The sequence below is a fragment of the Cimex lectularius genome, unplaced genomic scaffold, assembly GCF_000648675.2.
Source record: "Cimex lectularius strain Harlan isolate CLEC.00 unplaced genomic scaffold, Clec_2.1 scaffold94, whole genome shotgun sequence".
NCBI lineage: Eukaryota > Metazoa > Arthropoda > Insecta > Hemiptera > Cimicidae > Cimex > Cimex lectularius.
Genome location: NW_019392668.1, coordinates 363,395 through 383,266, shown reverse-complemented (window position 1 = coordinate 383,266; position 19,872 = coordinate 363,395). Strand labels below are relative to the sequence as shown.

At 36.7% G+C, this 19,872-nt stretch overlaps 2 protein-coding genes across 7 annotated transcripts in view; both read left to right on the top strand.

Annotated features, from left to right (window-relative positions):
- Window positions 1-623: 623 nt before the first annotated feature.
- On the top strand, window positions 624-2,910 carry LOC106670282 (glycerate kinase). Its single transcript, XM_014400468.2, has one exon. It carries the CDS (start codon window positions 1,000-1,002, stop codon window positions 2,476-2,478), a length of 1,479 nt encoding a protein of 492 aa, XP_014255954.1. The 5' UTR covers window positions 624-999; the 3' UTR covers window positions 2,479-2,910.
- A 4,502-nt stretch (window positions 2,911-7,412) lies between these two features.
- The window catches only part of LOC106670255 (synaptotagmin 1), a 33,054-nt gene continuing 20,594 nt past the window's right edge, over window positions 7,413-19,872 (top strand). Inside the window, exons 1-3 of one of the 6 annotated variants that reach the window (XM_014400428.2) lie at window positions 7,413-7,516; window positions 19,502-19,653; window positions 19,724-19,855. In XM_014400428.2, the coding sequence (XP_014255914.1) occupies window positions 19,506-19,653; window positions 19,724-19,855 (280 nt within the window). In that variant the 5' untranslated portion in view covers window positions 7,413-7,516; window positions 19,502-19,505. Of the gene's footprint in view, window positions 7,517-10,930; window positions 11,050-15,156; window positions 15,306-19,501; window positions 19,654-19,723; window positions 19,856-19,872 lie in introns of those variants that run through there. The other 5 variants (XM_014400431.2, XM_014400430.2, XM_014400429.2 and 2 more) reach the window with 5 other exon arrangements.

Sequence of the window (19,872 nt, the reverse complement as noted above, 5' to 3'; positions counted from 1 at the left end):
AGCTATGATGGTTGATGAACAGTTACCTTAAACTGGCCAATGAGTTATAAAGATAGAGGCGCACAATAGATATGCTTAGGTCGAAGTTCAAAAGGCCTTGTGGCCGCCTGTTTTATCCCTACTCAAATTTTAGTGTTTCTCTAAAGAAAAAAAATTAAAAATCTTTTAAGTCACTCGACAAGTTGGCTCTAGAAATGATAATTAACTGATTTTCTTTATTTTTGATTTTAAGAGAGCTAAAAGAATTAGTAACACTACCAAGGTAATCAAGAAGTTATTAATGTTGTGTTTATGTTTTAAGAGGACTTTTAATGTTTATACCTAGTTATTATGGAATATAAACAAATACATACGGGAGTAAGTTATTTTTTTCTTTGCGTGTATGTTAATAGGTAATAACTATGGGCTAGTGCTGATGGAATTTGATTTTTGCTTTGCAAAAAAATTTAGAATTTATTCGAATCTCAAATCTGTCATAGAAAATTTAATTGACCCAAGAAGTGGCTAAAGTTAAAAAGCGCTTTTTACTTGTGACTGTCAACAGTCATCACCTTTGTGACCGCACTCTGCATTTATCAGTTGAATCGTCTCTAGTTTCAGAGAACAGAGCCTAGAGGGCGACGCACGTACGTGTATACTGTATTGACGTTTTACTTGGTTGTTGACCATGGTTCTCTTTGTCTCAGTATATATTATTCAAAATAAATATTAGGGGAAGTGTTATTAAACTTCCAAGTTTATTTTATTGTCTGTCCGATTGGCTAATTTGTAGTTCAGGAGTGTGACGAGGTCAGAGAAGAAAGCTAACATTTAATAGTACCTTATGACTGTCGCGTGAGTAGATTTTGGATTTCGATAATTAATCATCTGGCCTAATTGAAGATGACGAAATTCTGTTCCTCTTATCTTTACAAGTGAGCTTTCTAAAGATCCCGTCCGACGTTAAAAACGTTGTTAGTTATAATTGATAACGTAATTGTTGTGACTGTCGAAGGAACAATGGAAGCTGTGAAAGTGCTGAGCCAACTGAAAGAGGTGAAGAATTATCTGAGGACTGTTTTTAATCACTGTATCAGTTCTGTCAATCCCAAGACGCTGGTTTCAAACGAACTGCTGGTCCAGAACGGAGAGCTGATAGTACGCGGTATCAATTACAAACTTATGCGAAACTGCTACCTTGTCGGCTTTGGCAAGGGTGTGGTGGACATGGCTGCAGCGGCTTGCGTAGCGTTGGAGGGACATCTTCAAAAAGGGATGCTGAGCATACCGGAAGGCACCTCTCACTCGCTCAGGGGTAATATAGACGTGTTCGAAGGAGCGAAGAATAACATACCAGATGAGAAGGCTGAAAAAGCTGCCAAGAACATTGTAAAATTGGTGACATCTTTGAGTGAAAACGACAATCTGATTATTATGATAACAGGCGGTGGGTCGGCATTGCTGCCGTACCCAATACCTCCAGTGACGCTCAAAGAGAAACTAGAACTAACTAATTTGTTGCAAAAAAGAGGGGCGCCGATTGTGGAATTGAACGCAGTGAGAAGGAAATTGTCACTTGTCAAGGGCGGTAAGTTGGCCAAGCTCGCTTATCCAGCTCAAGTCATATCATTGATATTATCTGATATCGTTGGTGATCCGCTTGACTCTATTGCAAGTGGTCCCACAGTTAAAGATATTTCCTCAAAATACACTTCGATTGAGATTCTAAAAAAATATGAGTTATTTGATAAAATTCCAAATTCAGTAATTGAAGTATTGACGAAAGAAGACCCAGAAGATAAAGAAGACTATTTCATCAATACGAGAAATTACATAATCGGAAATAATAGTCTAGCTTTAACAGCAGCGAAAGAGATGACAGTTAAGGATGGATACGTGACGCAGGTTCTTACTAACAGCTTGCAGGGTAAAGTGGAGACGGTTTCTCTTCTTTTAGCCAAATTCTCCAGCCTTATCTGTCAAGCTTTGACGAAAATTGTCAACAAAGATACTTTCTTATGTGAAATGGAGAAACTGGATACAGGGCTGTTTATCTCAAGTGATACAGTTTCAGAGTTAGCAGAGAAACTGTACTCCGAGCCGACGAATAAACTACTTCTTTTGTTTGGGGGTGAAACGTCAGTGGAAATCAAAGGCAATGGAAAAGGAGGGAGAAATCAGGAGCTCGCGTTGAGATTTTCGACTGCAGTCGATGAGCTGGCCAAAACGAATCATGTCCTTCAACTTTTCAATATCGTTATCCTCTGTGGTGGGACGGACGGTTTGGACGGCCCGACAGATGCCGCAGGAGCGCTCGGTTACATAGGTCAAACCCAATGTGCAGAAGACCAGGGTTTGCATTTTACCAACCATATAGCAAACAATGATAGTTATACTTTTTTCAGCAAACTGAACAATGGTGAAGACCAAATTAAAATTGGTCACACAGGTACAAATGTAATGGACATTACAATGATATCGATACAATCCAAAATTTAGGTTTTTGAAAAATTTATATAAATAATTTGTAAAAAAAAAAGAAAATTATATATTTTTATATGCAGTGGATTTCTTTTTTGCTTGGCTGTTGGTTATTACAGTACATTTTATTAAGCAAAGTTAAATTAATTGAATAAAACAATTTTGTCTCAATTACTATTGAACCGATTATTCTGGTTTTGCAATAGAAATATTACCACAAAGCTTCTTACAAGTTGTTAAATTCAATTCTATCGATGGTGACCAAATTCAGCCAGTGTAGGCAATATTTATTGTTCAAGTCAGTTGTAGGCACAGTAGAATTTTCCTGAATAAATAAATAAAAAGTATGACTATGTTAGCTGTAGCTTAAATTATTTTAGCCTTGCCATTTTATAAATAGGGCCAGATTAGCCCAATTAATAACTGATTAAATAAAAAAATTCTCTGTGAGGGACTTTTTATTTAAAAACTGCACCCTATAATAGTTGAGGATTGGTCATTCAGAAACAAATCGGAAACAGCATTTAGATCAAGGACTCGTTTGTTCCTGAGTTTAGAAGTAATTTGTTGTTTATTGATCAGCATGGATTTGTCAAGCATGAGCTTGTTATATAAAGACTATTTCAAATTCTATTGAATCTGGCAATAATGTTATGTACTTTTATATCTCAAAAGTGTTTGACAGGGTGTATACACATATTCTTGTTGAAAAGCTATAAGCCTGTGGGATTGGTCATCTCTTACCAGTCTGGTTGTGTCATTCTTGGTTAATACATCAGATTTTCCTAAGGACTTACACACCAGGCCAATTTTATTTTTGATCTTCAATGATGTTACTAGGGTTATTAAGAAGTCAATTAGTGCTGCTTTTTTGCCTGATTGTCGGAGTGATTGTAGTCTTCTTCAAGAGGGCCTGACTGCATTTAGAAATGGTGGCGATGAAACAAGTTGGACGTTATGGTGAAAAGTGTAAATTTATCTGCTTCTCCAAGAATAAGGCTACAAATTCCAATATTAACTTTCGCTATACTGTCATTGAGGAAGTCACCTTAATTTCTAACCTCGGTGTTATTTTCACTTCTGAGACCACTTTGAAGCCATCACGAAAAATGCCTACGGAATGTTGGTTTTATTAATCGAATGACTGCAGAGTCAACAATCTTTTCACAGTCAAACTCCTTTATCAGCCCCTTGTTAGAAGCCTTTTGAAGTATGCCAACTTATTTGGTTTCCTGCCTATCAATGTGAGTTGGATAGGCTTGCAAAAGTTCAACTAAAGCAGGCAATATTTAGTGTGTAAACCTATCTGTCTTCAGGAGGAAGACTTGTCTAATTACAATAAACTTAAAGCCGATGTGGATATTTTAAACCTGTGTAAATTTGGTTCACTCACTGTTTGCTGAAGAGTTCTTAATGGATGCTCCTAAGGTGGCCTCCACCTTTCGTTTTAATGTTCTTTATTGGGACTCAAGAAACTTTAACCTCTTTATGTGCCTTTTCCTAAACTAGTTATGGGTTATCTTCTCAATGACTCATCAGATAATGGAGATCTATTCTCTTACATTCCAATGTGTGCAAACGATTAACTTATTGCTGGATAATTCCTTCAGCAGGGCAAGTTGGCCATTAGTACAGTCTTTAATTATATTAAATATAAATTTACTTTTATATCTAGTTTTTAAAAAGTATTTTCATTTGTTATTTGATGACTGTCCTATTTTGGGAATGAATAAATAATTTCTCTGTTTACTGGGTAGGTTAATCTGCCTCTTAAATGATTTGACAAGATTAATACATAAAAGAAGGCAGGTTTAGACTGAAAGTGAACATAGTATTCTTTCCAATTATAAAAAGCATGTAGGTGTATAATTAGGCAGACAGAACATCCATTTTATTAATAATCTCTTGTAGAGCTCATGTTCCCATATGTGACAACAAGCAAGCTGTTGGTTCAAGTTATGTGTTCAATTTCCAGATAGCAGCATCATTCAGAAATGCAGAAGCAAATTCAGTACATTCTCAAACTTCAATTTTTTTCACACAAATAATATTTCCCCTTTGGTATCACTATTAAATTCCTGCCAAATTCACTATTTCAAATTATCCACTAACAAATGTTTTAGAAGCTATTCTCTCATAAAAAGACACCAATTGACTATGTGGCATAATTACTCTAGATTAGATATTATATCGGGTTCTTCAAACTATGTCGACCAATGTATATGAGTGTTAACCAACCGGATGGTCTTCCCTTCACTCACATGTGTGTACATCTGTATCCTGTCTGGAGTTCACACATACATAGCTATCCTCCCACAGAGCTATCTACTTTTGTGTGAACAGTGGTAGTGGTGAGAAAAGGTCGGTTCTGGCCCAGGTGTTACTAGCACAAGGAGCTCCTGGCACACCTGACGACTAGCTTAAACTTATGAAAGGAGCTATGCAAAGTAATCCATGCGAAGGTGCTACTGATCAATGTGACGTCACGCCAGACAAAGTGCAGGGAGCTACTAGCCCATGTGAAGGTGATACTGCCCCATGTAAATTCACGTCGGACAGAATGCATGAAGATGCTAGCCCATGTGGTGGTGCTACTGGACCTTGTGACGTCACGTCGGAAGGAGTACAGGAAACTACTTTCCTACGCGAAGGTGATACTCCCCCATACGAACACTCTGGATCAATTTGATTTAGTCTTGAAGAAGAAATCAAATACTATTCACAATCAATACTATTACAGTCCTTGGCAATTGTAGGACTGAATCGGTCTTCAGGAAAATTTGAGTTCGCCTGTAAAAACTTAAACATGTAAATCTGTAGACAAATTTAAGGTTGTTTTGCTCGATGATGAGCTTAATATAGGTCGAAAGTTTGGGCAACTAAATTTGCTTTCTTCTTCAAGACCATATCTTGATTCTTGTAAGTGAAAAAGTGGCCGATACTTGTAATACTGAAATACTGCCCCGTGTAAATTCACGTCGGACAGAGTGCACGAAGATGCTAGCTCATGCGAAGGTGCTACTGGACTATCTTTCCCCACATCGGTCAGAGTACAGGGAGCTATCTATGTAGTATGTACTATCTCATGGTAAGGTGATACTGCCCCTTGTAAGTCACGTCGGGCAGAGTCACTGAGCTGCTTGCCCGTGTTACGTCACGTCGGACACTGCAAGGAGAGGCCTTGTAATGTATAAGAGGTGTTACTGGCCCATTTGACGTTTCAACCACCATTTGGTTTTTGAAAATGTGTTTACTAAAGATTTATTATGTTTCTTCTATTAAAAACATTTTACTACTATTATTGAATAAGCGATATAATAATAGCACTCAATTACTTTGATTAGACTGGACATTCTTCCACTTATGAAGAAAATATTTTAAGATATTTACGGGAAAAGGTTTTTTAAAATTGTATTTACAAAAAGGGATGAAGTTTAATTAAAAAAATAAGAAATAAATATTTAGATATTTGGGGAGGGGGGAGAGTGAACCTCTAAAATATGCGCTTGGTCGGTTTATGTAGCATTAACTATATAAATATGTAGTATGTATATGATTGTTTACCATCCAATAACTTTTTCTGTTTTTCTTTTTCTAGGTTGAAATATTGATTTGACAATTAGGTTTAACAACTTTTATATTTTAGTCTACATTAGTCAACGCCAGTCCTCTCTTTGTTTCTTAGCTTTGCATTTCATTTCTTATCTTTCTTGCGTTTTAGTCGCGTCAAAAGGAGGGAAAATCCAAAAGGTGGGGTTGAGATGGGAAGTTGGTGTCCGAGTGGATCCCAGTCACGATAGCTCAAGAGGTAGAGCAGCGGCGTATTTAGTCGAAAGTCGTGGGTTCGAATCCAGCTCGTGTCACTGACCTTTTTATCACAACCAATACCTTACCTAATGTATTACATTCACACACACCAGACTTTGTTCACTCTCCCACAGAGTATTCGATTCTTCAGGGTAAATGGGGATAAACTCTGCCATTCAATCTAATAAGTTACATACTCACAGCATACATCATTTACACTCACCCAAAGTTCTTGATATTCGTCGGGGTAATTTGGGATAAACGTTTCCATTCACGCTAATAATTTACATACTCATAGCATACATCATTTACACTCACCCAAAGTTCTTGATATTCGTCAGGGTATTTGGGGATTGGGCACCCCTCATTAGCACGTAAGATATTTTTAAGGTGCGACCCTCACGTCAGATCCCGACCAGGCACCTCCCCGTGGTCCATCCTGGGAACGGCTGCAGCCATGGCTGAAGTCTGGTGACGTGAGGGTTGGGCCTTCAGGGGTATATGGTTGCACGACCATCCTGTGTAAGTCCGGAAACGGATATAGGAACTGGCAGCCTTAGACCTTTGAAGGGTATTTGGGGATAAATAAATTTGTTCCAATAAATTACATACGTCACATACATGAAAGTACAAAATCTATATTCAATTAAAAATATTTATCCTCTACCGTGATAAGCTCTTCACCCAACGGGTACCCCATTAGAAGTGTGATCTTGGTATGACCTATGCGCAACCTGGTAAGTTTGACCTTTGACCTTCTAGACTCCGTCCAGGGACCGATGCCTTTTTTACATTTATTTAATGTAAATGTGTTTTTTCGTTCCAGCGGAATATGACAAAAAGGAAGAATTAAACCAGAAAGTTAATAAATAAGAAGAAACTTTAATGCTTTGATCTTTTTCTCGTTATTTGTTTTTTAAATTTATCATCCAGTGAGAACTTTTATTTCGTTACTTTCAAAAAGTGTTGTTTAATTAAGTTTTCTTACTTTATATCTGGAAAGTAATTATCTAGGAAAATCAGAATAAAATCGATTACGCTCTAACTTAGTTACAATAGAAATTTAATTTTGTTTTCTATACAAAACCGAAGGAAAAAAACCTTGATAAGGCTCATTGGACGTTTCCCGAGCGATAAGATCCCTCCCTGAACAGTAAAAAAGCTCAATTTACACAGTTGTGAGTAGTTGGTAAATCGCTGTTTTCGACTGTATATCCGTTTATCAGCGTGTTCCTGGTTTAAAATCTGGGTGAGTTTAATTTAATTCTTAGCATTATTTTTATGCAAGATACACCTCAGGGGACATTTGAAAGTAAAATGTGACGACTCGACACAACAGCCTGGAGAGCTTAGTGATAAAACTTTAGTTAAAACTTAACGTTTGACTCATCAAGTGTATTTGTTTATTTTAATCGTTTTAAAATGTGAACAATAAGCGAATAAAATTAATAAATAGATGAGCCAGCGTCAAAATCAAAGCGAAATCAACGATTCAATATAGAAAAACGTGCTTTAAATTCAACAAAAGTTCCAATTTGTTACATCGTCACAACAAATTAAAAAAAGAAAGAAAAAAGGAATGAAAGTATAAGCGAAATAGGTTTATGATATTGAAGTGACCGTGACCTTGTGTGGTGTGGGGGGTTGAGTTAGTGAGTCAATAGTAGTACAATGTACCATCCCCAAACTTGAACCATTGTGTGGTCAACTTGTAGTTTATACATAAAATGGTTTTGATAAGAAATAAGTAATTAATAATTTTTGCATGTATGTATTTGTAGTAATTTAAACAATGTTTGCAAATCCCAGGCCCTGAAGATGATCTCAATAAAGATCGAAACGTTGTCACGATAAAGAAAATGTTTTTCTGAAACCTACATCACACCAGACCGCATCTCACGATTTCCGAATAATCATCGACTAACGGTCACTAATCACCACACAGAATTATTACAGTGGCAAAACATAAATATAAATAATCAAATAAAAATGAAAGATAACCAATATGATTTGTTTATTATGTTTACATATTTTTTTCATAGATATGAGAGATGATAGGCGGGTTGAACTATTCCTTGAACAAAACATTGAATTGAAGTCATAAGTTTCTATTCTATCATGGGCCAGGCACCACCATAATTCCTCATATCGTACCAGTAGGTCGAATGGCATTGTCTCCTCCTCCTCTCTCTTTGTCGACCTACACAGTCATATCATTAGGTGGCTTGCTTATTTCAACTTAGTTTTCAATATGCTTGCAATTTTCGACTAACTCATTTGGGCTCTAATCCGAGTGTTCTTTTTCCTATTTATTCTGCTTTAACCTAATATTTTTCCATGGTTCTTAATATTAACAGTAGTTCTTAATTTATGTAATGATCGCCCATAAGCCAGGTTTCACAGGTGTCCGAAGGATCTTCCGTCATTACCAAGATACTGGAAGTTTCTCAAGAAGGCACGGATCAGGCCGCCATGGAGTCACATCCGCAATCGATATTCTACTGCTGTTAAGATCAAACGACTTCAACAAATTAGAAATGTTGATTACGAAGGCGAAAACTTTCAGAAGCTGGATTGTGCGAGAAGGGCTGCCATTGGTCAAGAAAGTCTGACAAGACACAGAACATCTCGATTTAGTTTCGCAAAAAATCACATCAATTGGTCTGAGCAAGATTGGACTTCATATGTTTTCGGATGAGCTAAGGTTTTATTTGAGGCGTTCTGATGGCCGAAGATTGGACTTCATATGTTTTCGGTTGAGCTAAGGTTTTATTTGAGGCTTTCTGATGGCCGAGAGAGGGTTTGGAGAAGACCAAGGAAAGCAAAATATCCACGTAACATTTTCTCTCCGGGAAAACTATGAAGTTGGTGTTATGGTTTGGGCTGGCATTTCTATGAAAGGTCGTACAAACTTGATCTTCATGGAGGGTCCCTGATAATTGCGCGATACGTTGAAGAGTATTATCAGAAGTTGTTCCTTTTATGCCACTAATTGGCGAAGGCTTCTTTTTCTGGATGACAATGTAAGGTCCCCCGTTGGTGACTACTTGGAACGGGCTTCAATTCAATGACTTGAGTGGTCAGCATGTAGTTCCGACTCAAACCCTATCTAACCTTCGGGACGAGTTGTCAAAGGGGGTAAAAAGTCACCTAGCGATCAGAGAATTTGCAGGAATTAAGAATGGCACGGTTGGAGGAGTAATGAAAATATTCCACAACAAATACTACGTGCTGAATTGAATGTTTTCTTTATTGTTTACATAGCAATATTTTTGATAAAATTGTTTTACTCAGTTTAATTTTTATCTATTTTTTTAAAATATTTAGCTGGGCATCTGGCCATCCATCTATCGGGGGATACTAGTGACCGAGCTACACAACAGGATAGTAAACTCCCTGACGTATAGACCCTAGGGGTCAGACCGGACAGATTGACAACCCTTCGGGGTGAAAGACCAACAACGTTTAACATTTTCATTTAATAGGAAGGTGTGTGGTGATTAGTGACCGTTAATCGATATTTATTTAGAAATTGTGAGATGCGGTCTGGTGTGATGTAGGTTTCAGAAAAACATTTTCTTTATCGTGCCAACGTTTCGATTTTTATTGAGATCATCTTCAGGGCCTGGGATTTACAAACATTGTTTACATATAACAATTACATTTTGTATGTGGAAAAGCGAATTTATACAATGCAAAATATATTTTTTATATATTCAATCAAAGTATTTCTACTCACTCAAAGTGTTTGTCTTCTGTGTAATTGTGCCATTCTTGCGTGTTGTGTCGAGAGTGCCAGTGAGATTTGACTATTTTGTGTTTATATACGTTGGATTTTGAAGGGGTGGGGAAGGACACATTTTTCCCCTTCGTCGGCTCTTTTCACCTCAAAGAAACGCCTTATACAAAAATGTCTTTTCTATACCGACATCCTTCCCCACCCGTTCAAAATCCAACGTATATTAACACAAAATAGCAAAATCTTACTGGCCATCTCGTCACGAAACGCAAGAATGGCACAATTACACAGAAGACAAACACTTTGAGTGAGTAGAAATACTTTGATTGAATATAAAAAAATATATTTTGCATTGTATAAATTCACTTTTCCACATACAAAATGTAATTGTTATATTTAAACAATGTTTGTAAATCCCAGGCCCTGAAGATGATCTCAATAAAGATCGAAACGTTGGCACGATAAAGAAAATGTTTTTCGGAAACCTACATCACACCAGATCGCATCTCACGATTTCTAAATTAATAGGAAGGCTTGATAATTCAATGTAATATTATCAATGATTTCAAGTATTCTTTACTATTTTTCTCTTTGATTTCGTTTTAGCCGTAAGTTGAAAGCGATTATTTTATGTTATGTCTGATTATATTTGTCATGTTCCCTTGTAAAACGCAATTAGCCGAAACAGTAAAACATTATGGCTGTTCATGTTCATTGGAATATCCGACGTTACTGTGTTTCTTTCGTCCCTCCTGGACGTCCTTCTTCCTTCGTCCCAGGGGAATTAAAACTAGATATAAAGTGTTAAGTTCGAGGGGGGCGTGGAAGGGAAATAAAACCGTGCCAAACACGCAATTTATCGTGGCCCGAGGATCGAATCGCGCGATATTAGGGATCGGTGGGAATGCACTTGCGCGTTCGCCGACCAGCATATCGACCCCGCTCATCGCCATATTGGCGGAGCTCTCGTCAGTCTCGAGACCTTCGCCTCCACGAGCCGACTTTATGGACAGACACCGATTCTGATCCTCCGTTCTATTCAGGTGAGAGAGCGAAACCCGGCGGAACCAAGTTAACCTTAGAGAAGCTTCGCCCAATTATGAAAACCTTTTGTATTCAGCTGACCTCTGCTCACCCGGAGTACGCCAAGAGAAAACGGTCCAATACTTTATTGCTTCCTTTGTGCCCACATAATTTTATTACCTAACATTTAATATCATTGTGCGATGAAACCGTTATAAAAATTATTATGTTTATTGAAAAACTAGTTTGTTACTTTTCTCTCTTGTGAACAATAGAACAGCATACAATTTCCCCTTTGATACAAAATATTTACATCAAGCGGCAAAGAGTTTCGAAAAAATCGTGTTTATAACCGCTGAAATCGGCAGAGGGCAAACGAGGGCAAAAGTTCAAACCTAGCCGAATTTACTTTTTCAAGGATTAAAGTTTGATCTAAAAGTGAATCCACTCTTATGATATGAATGAACTGTGAAAAGTCAATGGTGGGCTTGCGCGCGCACAAAATTTTATAAGGTTCTGTAAAATTGACTTGGTCCCTCAAGTAAACTCTTTTGACTTAGTTTCAAATTACTTTTATGAGGGAGTTTCAATATCTTAATCGTAATATATTAAAAAATCAGGAATGAAATGAATCAAAAATATATTAAACGATCAGGATTGAGGACGATTAAAAAGAAAACACTCACTACGTTCATCGAGCTTTCTACAAATATATTATTCCATCAGGACTAAAAAATATAATTTAATGATTAAAAATGTATAAGTTTTACAGTCCCGATTAATGTTATTCATAGAAGCTTGAAAACTACTTCCTGTTTTCTTTCTAATTGGCTTATCTCTGATCTCTTAAAAAAAAAAAATTATAATGATGAAGGCTGATCAGTAATCGTATCAGAGATCATTTGTTAATAAAACTGCCTGCCTTACAATCAATTATATTATTTTACGACCTGGCTGCTAAGTTTCATGACAGTCCTAAAAAGATTTCTAATGCTATTTGCAAAAGATTTTGCTCTTGGTGAACTTGACATGGCGCAAAAAACAATAAAGTTACGCTAATTTTGGACAAAGTTTCATCAATGAAACGATATTTAAAAAAAGCAAATTAAACTTTTATTCAAACATTAAAGATTTGTCATTGCAATAAGTTAAATATTTTTATTATTAAGTATTCATTCGAAGAAGAAGGGCCATATGTAAGTACGACAGATTCATGCTTAATTTTAACCGGACGGGTCGTCAAAAATAGACAAATACGAGGCGTTTTTAAGCAATGATCGATTTTATCTTATTGTCAGAACATAAAAAATAATATAAAATTAACATTTTCGTTTAATGGATGTACGTAACGGAACTGGCTTGCGCAGTTTTCCATAAAACATATTTATGATTGGGTGAGGTCATGTCGCAACCGTGTTTAATGCTAAGAGCCCATAAGCCTTTCGAGTTAATGACTTGTGTTAAAATTATGCTTTAAAAAACGGTAGAAAATTAAAATCATATTTTTAATCGTTTTCAATATATACATTTTTTCTAATTGAAAATACTTTGCTATAAGTTAAATTTATGTGTGTTTTTTTGATAGAAAATCTAAAAAAAAGAAAGAACACGATTATAAAAATGAAAAAATCAGGGTTTTTCCATTTTTCCGTTGTGTCTCAGTTGTTCAACCATTAGTTTTCCACCATATGGAAACAGATGCGAGATCTTTCTATTAAAAATAAATTAAAAGCTAAGAAGGGCCGAGTGGTTAGGGCATCCGACTAGTATTTGCCAATATAGCGGTCCTGGGTTCGAAACTCGGCATAACTCATGAAATTTGTAGCAGTGAATTATATGGAAAAAACATTGTAATGTGGTTTGACCCAACGGGTAATTGGACGTAACCCCTCTTATATTACAGGAATTATTTTACTTTGTAAAAGCTAATAAATACTGCATAGATTTATCCTGCAGAAGACAAGGAAATTGAAAATGTTCGCTTTTCTCTTTCTTCTTGTACGTTATCCGTTAACGTTGGTCATCACGATCGCAATGCGCACTCGGTCAGGTTTTTCAGTTATGAACTTCTTCTCCTACTAGGACCTCGTCTCCTTTCGATTTTTCCTTTTTAGAACAATCTCAAGCAGTTCATTTTTACCCGGGTGACATAGAAAATGTCTGACATACTCAAGTTATTTTTTTGTTGTTTTTTTCTACCCTTTTGAGCACCACCACGCTAGTGATGATTTTTGTTCAGCTTATTTTTTAGCACCCTTCTGTCCTCATCTCGAATGGCTCAAGCTTTTGCATAGAGGTTTCTTTTAAGGTTCAAGCTTCGTCACCGTATAACAGAGTTAAGAAGACGTAGGATTTCATTAATCTTATCCTTAATCTCACTGCACATTGCTCTTTTTAGTAAATTAAATGTTTTTTCTCTCCGTGATTTTATTTCTTTACTGTGGTCTAACATGACGTTCAACTAACAGCCTAGGTTTATTGTCTCTTGGACCATATCTGAGGTCTTAATTCCTATTTCTAATCTTGATTCCATGATTGGTGTCTTGTTAATATCCATTAAATTAGTCTTTGCAGCATCTAGTAACTTGTAGAATTCTTGAGGTCTTGACCGCTCCTCACGGCAAATTATTAAACAACTAAAAAAACACAGACGCAGCATTTTGTTTTAAACCATCTTCATTACACCTTGTCTTGTAGGCTTTGTAGTTCTTCTTGGCTGTCTGTAATTAAAACGGTATCGTTCCACACAAGGGCTTCCCCCAATATGTTTCGGAGCATTTGTTAAATAGTAGAAGCAACAAGATGTACCCCAGTCTCACACCTCTCCTGACAAGGATGTCAACCTATGTCCACCCTTCTATCTTAACGTTTGCTTTTTGATCCAGTAAAGGTACGCGATAAGGTGGAAATCTTTATCATCCATTTGGGTGTATTTAAGAATTTCTACCATTTTCCTATATTGTACTCGAAAGCCTTTTCGAAAGAAATAAAACACAGATATACCCGACGATTCCTATACCTACAGTATTTGAACTTAGATGCACTGCAAGGCTGCACTGGTTCCTATTCAATTTCAAATTGTAATTTACTGATTTGGTCTTGATTTGTCTATGATGAACTCTTAAGAGTTTAGGACATGGTTTAGTAAACTGAGACGATTTTCTTTAAATTTTTAAATTTTAATATAGAAAAATCATTTTAAAAAGTGTTTGTAACAGATTTTCGTATAAATGCTTATGGAAAGGACGAAAGAAGGATGAGGGCTGAGGATGAGATGCTCTTGAACAAATCTATTCTACTTGATGAAAACTTCGGGGTCTCTTACCTCCTCCAATTTACAATTTTATCCCGTAGGCCGACAGGAAATCGATCACGGTACATGTACATAATAGGTTTTCTATTGAAAGGAACGGATCGGAAAGGTAGTCAATCGATCTTCAACAACAGAAAAGGAGAAAACTGATTTGAGTTTATTTTATAACCCTATACAAATTAATTTCAATGTCAAACCCATTTTTGCAAGTTCAATCTACTTTAAGCTGTGTGACCTATCACACGATCAAAAGTCAATACTCATATGCTATCTTTATGGAATTATTTATGTCGAGAGATCATTCAATTAAACTTTCATGCAAAAGTAGGAAAAATCTTATTTCTATGGTAATTCATGTACCGCCTTTGGTTGAGGTCGTCAGGTCCGGACATCTCATGCCACGTACGCGACTCTTGTAATGATTAACCTTGGGATTTTCTTTAATAAGTTTGAGGGAATGTTGTGAAGTGATCTGAATCCAATTTCACGCCATCCGAGGTCGGGTGTAAGTAAAGCCCTTCTGAAAGATATTGCTTGCATTACTTTCTATATGTACCTAGCACACATGAATACTATATGGGTTGTCAAACCAAGTTTTAAGTTTTATAATATAAACGAAACGACGAGATTGGTGGAATTAAATCGAATCGACTTTTAGTATCGACAGCGGGTCAATTGTTAGAATTTTCGTGCTCGGGTTAGTTTTCCGGCCTGATGACTTTTCCGGACGTCGTACCACGATGTAAACGTAGACATTCCACTACTCGGATCAACACGACACGATGGGATTAAATTTCGTTTTTATCGATAAAAGACGCCCACGGATGTTCCCTTGGTGACCGTGTCAGTGACGTCAAATCGGGTGCGTCTGCCCAGAGAAAAGCTCAGTTTCCTAGGTCGGGCAGACCTTCTGATTGGGCGTAACCCTTCTGCAGCAGCTAGGACAAGTGGGTCGTGTCCTATGTAAGTATAACGGGATTTCACGATTACCTTTCAATAAAAGAGATGTCGACGTTTTTCCTTCCAGAGACTTAAAAAAAGGTCAGATTTATTATTTATAAACTTAACAACTGTTCGATTCGACGGTGCGATAATCTATCCCCAAACATAATCTAAATCGCATACAACCTTTTGACCTCTCGCACAACTCCTATTCATAATCTAAGATCATTTATAAGCGGTTTCAAACTCGAACTTAATAACAGTGTGATTAATTTAATTGAGATTGGCCTAATGATGGTCGTGACATGGAATGCATGAAAGCTTGACAGAATCTCAACATACCTGAACAACAATTACAAGCAAATTATGTTTCATGTCAAAAATACTTTGCTTTGATGACAGTCGGAAAAATAGAACATTCGTTTTATACTTGACTTGCTGTAACATATTGTAATCGAATGGTTTGCATTATTCATAATTCAATATTTGATTATTGTTTTGCTCCAAGAGTGTTTTTAGTATCTAGTTTAAATTTTTAACTAAACGTCATTTTGAGTTGATTGATTGAATGAGATTTCAGGATGTTAAACCCTGTAAAAACTATTGTATCCTCCGTTTTGTTCTTATAGAACACCAGCGATAAATTTGTACGTGAACCGATTATTTGCTAATAATAGAAAATGGCTACATCTGGGAAAGAAAGTGCATCGATACCCTAATCACAACATGCATCAACAACGCAGAACAAAGCAGAACATGACTTCAAGTCTTGTCGGTTTTCTTGACTGGGTACCGCAGAATTAATGGCCCTCTGGGAAAGATAAGCACACGTGACGTGTTGATCCTTTAAAAAATGCACAGGATATCCAAGATAGATTTCTTCCGACATTTCCATCTGTAGTCCTGTAAAAAAATTTAAGTATTTTGGGATACAACCAAACACGCATTAAAAATGCTGGATCAAGCAGGCGACTTCATTTCTTGACAGGTTTGTTGACAGGGAACAACAAACGTAATGAGCATTTGAGAAAGGTCATCGCCAAACAAAATCAACCTCAACAGACATGCTAGACGTCATGCTACAACAATAAGTGTTGTAAGAGAAGGTGTTTTGGGACCGTTAGCATAAAAAGCATTAAAAATTGTAATTTCAAAGGGCACCTAAAATAGATGAGCACCAAGCAACGGAAACCATCAACCGACTTGTTTTTACACTCAACAGAAAGAGACAGTGTTTTGTGATCTAGAAATATGCTTTCAAGCTGTTGTTACAAGAAGAGAAAGTTTTCTAGGTCCTTCAACTTAACAAGTCAATTTCCTGATAGGACACAAATTGACAACTGAGAAAAGTCAGCCAGCACCAAGGAAAGTAAATCCCAATAGATATGCTCATAATCTGTGGTGCTCAGGAAAGGGAAAGTGTTTTGAGATCTGAAGACTATTTCAAATCCATATGTCAAGAAACTTGAAATTTTAACTGGTTTCTTGACAGGACTCAATGGGCGACTGAACAAGGACATCACCAAGCTGCACGGCGGGTGTGTGTTTATTTTGAAAAGAAGCAGAGGAAACCTTGACAAATATCTTTCAATTAATTAAGGTTTTTAGTTGAGATAAAAAAGTCAGTGTCACGAGCGGGATTCGAACCCACGATCTTCGGCTAGATACGCCGATGCTCTACCCTTGAGCTAACGTGACCTCTTGTGCCGAAGATCATGGTTTCGAATCCCGCTCGTGACACTGATTTTTTTATCTCAACTAAAAACCTTAATTAATTGTAAGATATTAATTGGTCAAGCGGACCACGAAAACTAGTGAACTAGACAAATATGCTTTTTTATTTTGATGCTGCACGAAAAGGGAATGTGTTTTGGGACTGACATCACAACCTTAAAAAAACAATCAATATACTATGAATAAATAATCAAGTGTTTAAGAAAAGTGAAAGTGTTTTGGGACCGTTAACATAACAAGCATTAAAATTGAAGGCACGAGGTATAAGACTTCAAATAACGCTCATCAACCTATGGGCGTGTAAGAAAGGTCAGAACCAAGTAAAGTACATTCACAATAGATATTATTTGGGACTGGTGTTACCAGAAGAGAATGTGTTATAAGACCCGCAAAAAACCTGCATCAGAGAAACCAAGAACAAGCAAAAACTCAAGAGGTTAAGCATAAGTTTTTAGATGGGACACTGCAGACTGACATCTGGGAAAGACCAATACTACGCAATACGGTTCTTCTGATTTAATAAGATATTACATTTTATAAGATAATTTGGGTTGTATTTTTGTTCAATAGTTGTTGTTGTATTGTTGTTTTCAGTCACAAAACACTTTCCCTTTTCATGTAGTACCAATTTCTGACTGCAGATGTATTGTGGTTTTCTTTGTTTTTCTACCGATCTTTCTTACAGGCATATGGTGTTCTATCAAGAAATCTCTTAAAATTTGAAGTCCACTGTTTAGCAATTGTTAATGCTGTAGTTCCTGCTAACTATGCTGTAGTTCCCAAAACAATTTTAATTTTCTTGACGTATTAAAATCTGACTGCTTATGGTCATCAAAAGATAGGGTGTTGACCTTTCTCAGAAAGACATTGAGTCCCATCAAGAAACCTGTTAAGATTATGAGTCATTTGCTTAATCCTGCATTTTTAAGCATATTGTGTTGTAGGTCTTAATTATTATGTTCCTTGGTGCTAACCTTTCTCAGTTGCCCATTGTATTGCCCATATTTCCCGTCAAGAAATCTGTTAAAATATAAAGCCTTACGATTTGTCCTGAATGTTCTTACATTTTCATATTATGTTCGACTCTTGATAGGCATGTGGCGGCTCCTTGTTTTGCCAAGACATCCTTCGTTTGCTTTTATTCCTGCATATGTTGGTTCGCAATAGAGGTTGTTACATTTTGGTCTTAAAATTCAGAATGATCATCGATTGATATTTGTTCCAGTGCTGTGATGCTGTTTGTTTTCTTATTCTTACCTCTTCTCTTCTTTGATGTTGCCTTATGGCATAATCTCTATTCTGCAGAGAGGAAACGAATCGTGTAAACTTTAAAGAGGTTGAAAGTTTTGAAAATAGAGTAACAAACCACCAAATACCACAAAATACAAAGGGTTATAGCTTTGATGCTGCTTGTATCCTCATTATTACCTCTTCTCTTCTTCGATACCTTTTGGTATGATCTCTATTCTGCAGAGAGGAAACGAATCGTGTAGTGCTAACCTTTATATATATATATATANATAAATTCCACTCCCTAAGGAATTGTTTCATGCCCCAGTTATTGATACTCTCTTTCGCTGTGCTCATAGAGTGAGGTAATACCGGTTGTGGCCCGACAAACGCAGTATTAGAACCTTCCATGATAAGACCTATAGTTTCCTCCACCAGTCGTGAGGTTGACAAATCTTTTTGTAATGCCCTAAGACTATCCTGACTGTCAGAAAAGATTTTAATATCTTTTCCCTTAACCTTTAAAGTTAAGCCTTAAGCTTGAAAGTTTTGAAAATAGAGTAACAAACCACCAAATACGAAAAAATACCAGGGGTTATAGCTTTGATGCTGTTTGTTTCTTCATTCTTACCTCTTCTCTTTTTCGTTGTTGCCTTATGGCATAAACGAATCGTGTAGTGCTAACCTTTAAAGAGCTTGAAAGTTTTGAAAATAGAGTAACAAACACCAAATACGAAAAAATACCAGGGGTTATTGGTGCTGCTTGTTTCTTCATTCTTACCGCTTCTCTTCTTCGATATTGCCTTAGGATATGAGCTCTATTCTGCAGAGAGGAAACGAATCGTGTAGTGGTAAACTTTAAGGAGCTTGAAAGTTTTGAAAATAGAGTAACAAACCACCAAGTGCCAAAAAATACAAAGGATTGTAACTTTGATGCTTTTTAACTGCTTTCAGAATGAAAAATAGGTTAAATCGAATAAGCCTTAAGTGATGGAAAGATATTGGAAGGTTTCATATAGAGAGGATAAAACGGCTCACAAAAAACTTGTAACAACGAAGCAAAAGTCCCTTTATAGTTTATGCTTTACTTATTATTTTAACTTTTTAAAATCATGTCAACTAGCAACCTTTTGATTTCTTTAAGTACCTACTCGCTGTACATTGTTTCTAATTGATTTGTTTTACTATAAATTGTTCTATGGAAAAAAACAAGAACAACAAACATGACTTTTCAATAAATCGATTTGTTTCAGAATAATGCCGCCTTCTGTGAACCGTTTTGTGAGGGAGGTGGCGAAGGAAGTTGGGACGATGGCACCCGTTCCTGAAGCATCCGCGCAACCGGCACCGCTCGAAATGGCAGCCAAGACAAAAGAGGTGGTGACAACCTTCCTGCCAGAAGCAAGTCAGTCGAAAACGCCTATTCATTATTTGCCTATATAAGCAAAAAACATACTGATAACTGTGCTTTATAGGTTCGACATCGGATGAGGGCCTTTCGACCGAATTGCCAACAACTAAAGGTCCTAACGAACTGCAAATTGTCGTCGAGGAATTGAAGAAAGAGACAGGGCTGGAAGGATGGGTCATCATCTCTATTTTAGTCGGTGGGTTCCAAAATCTA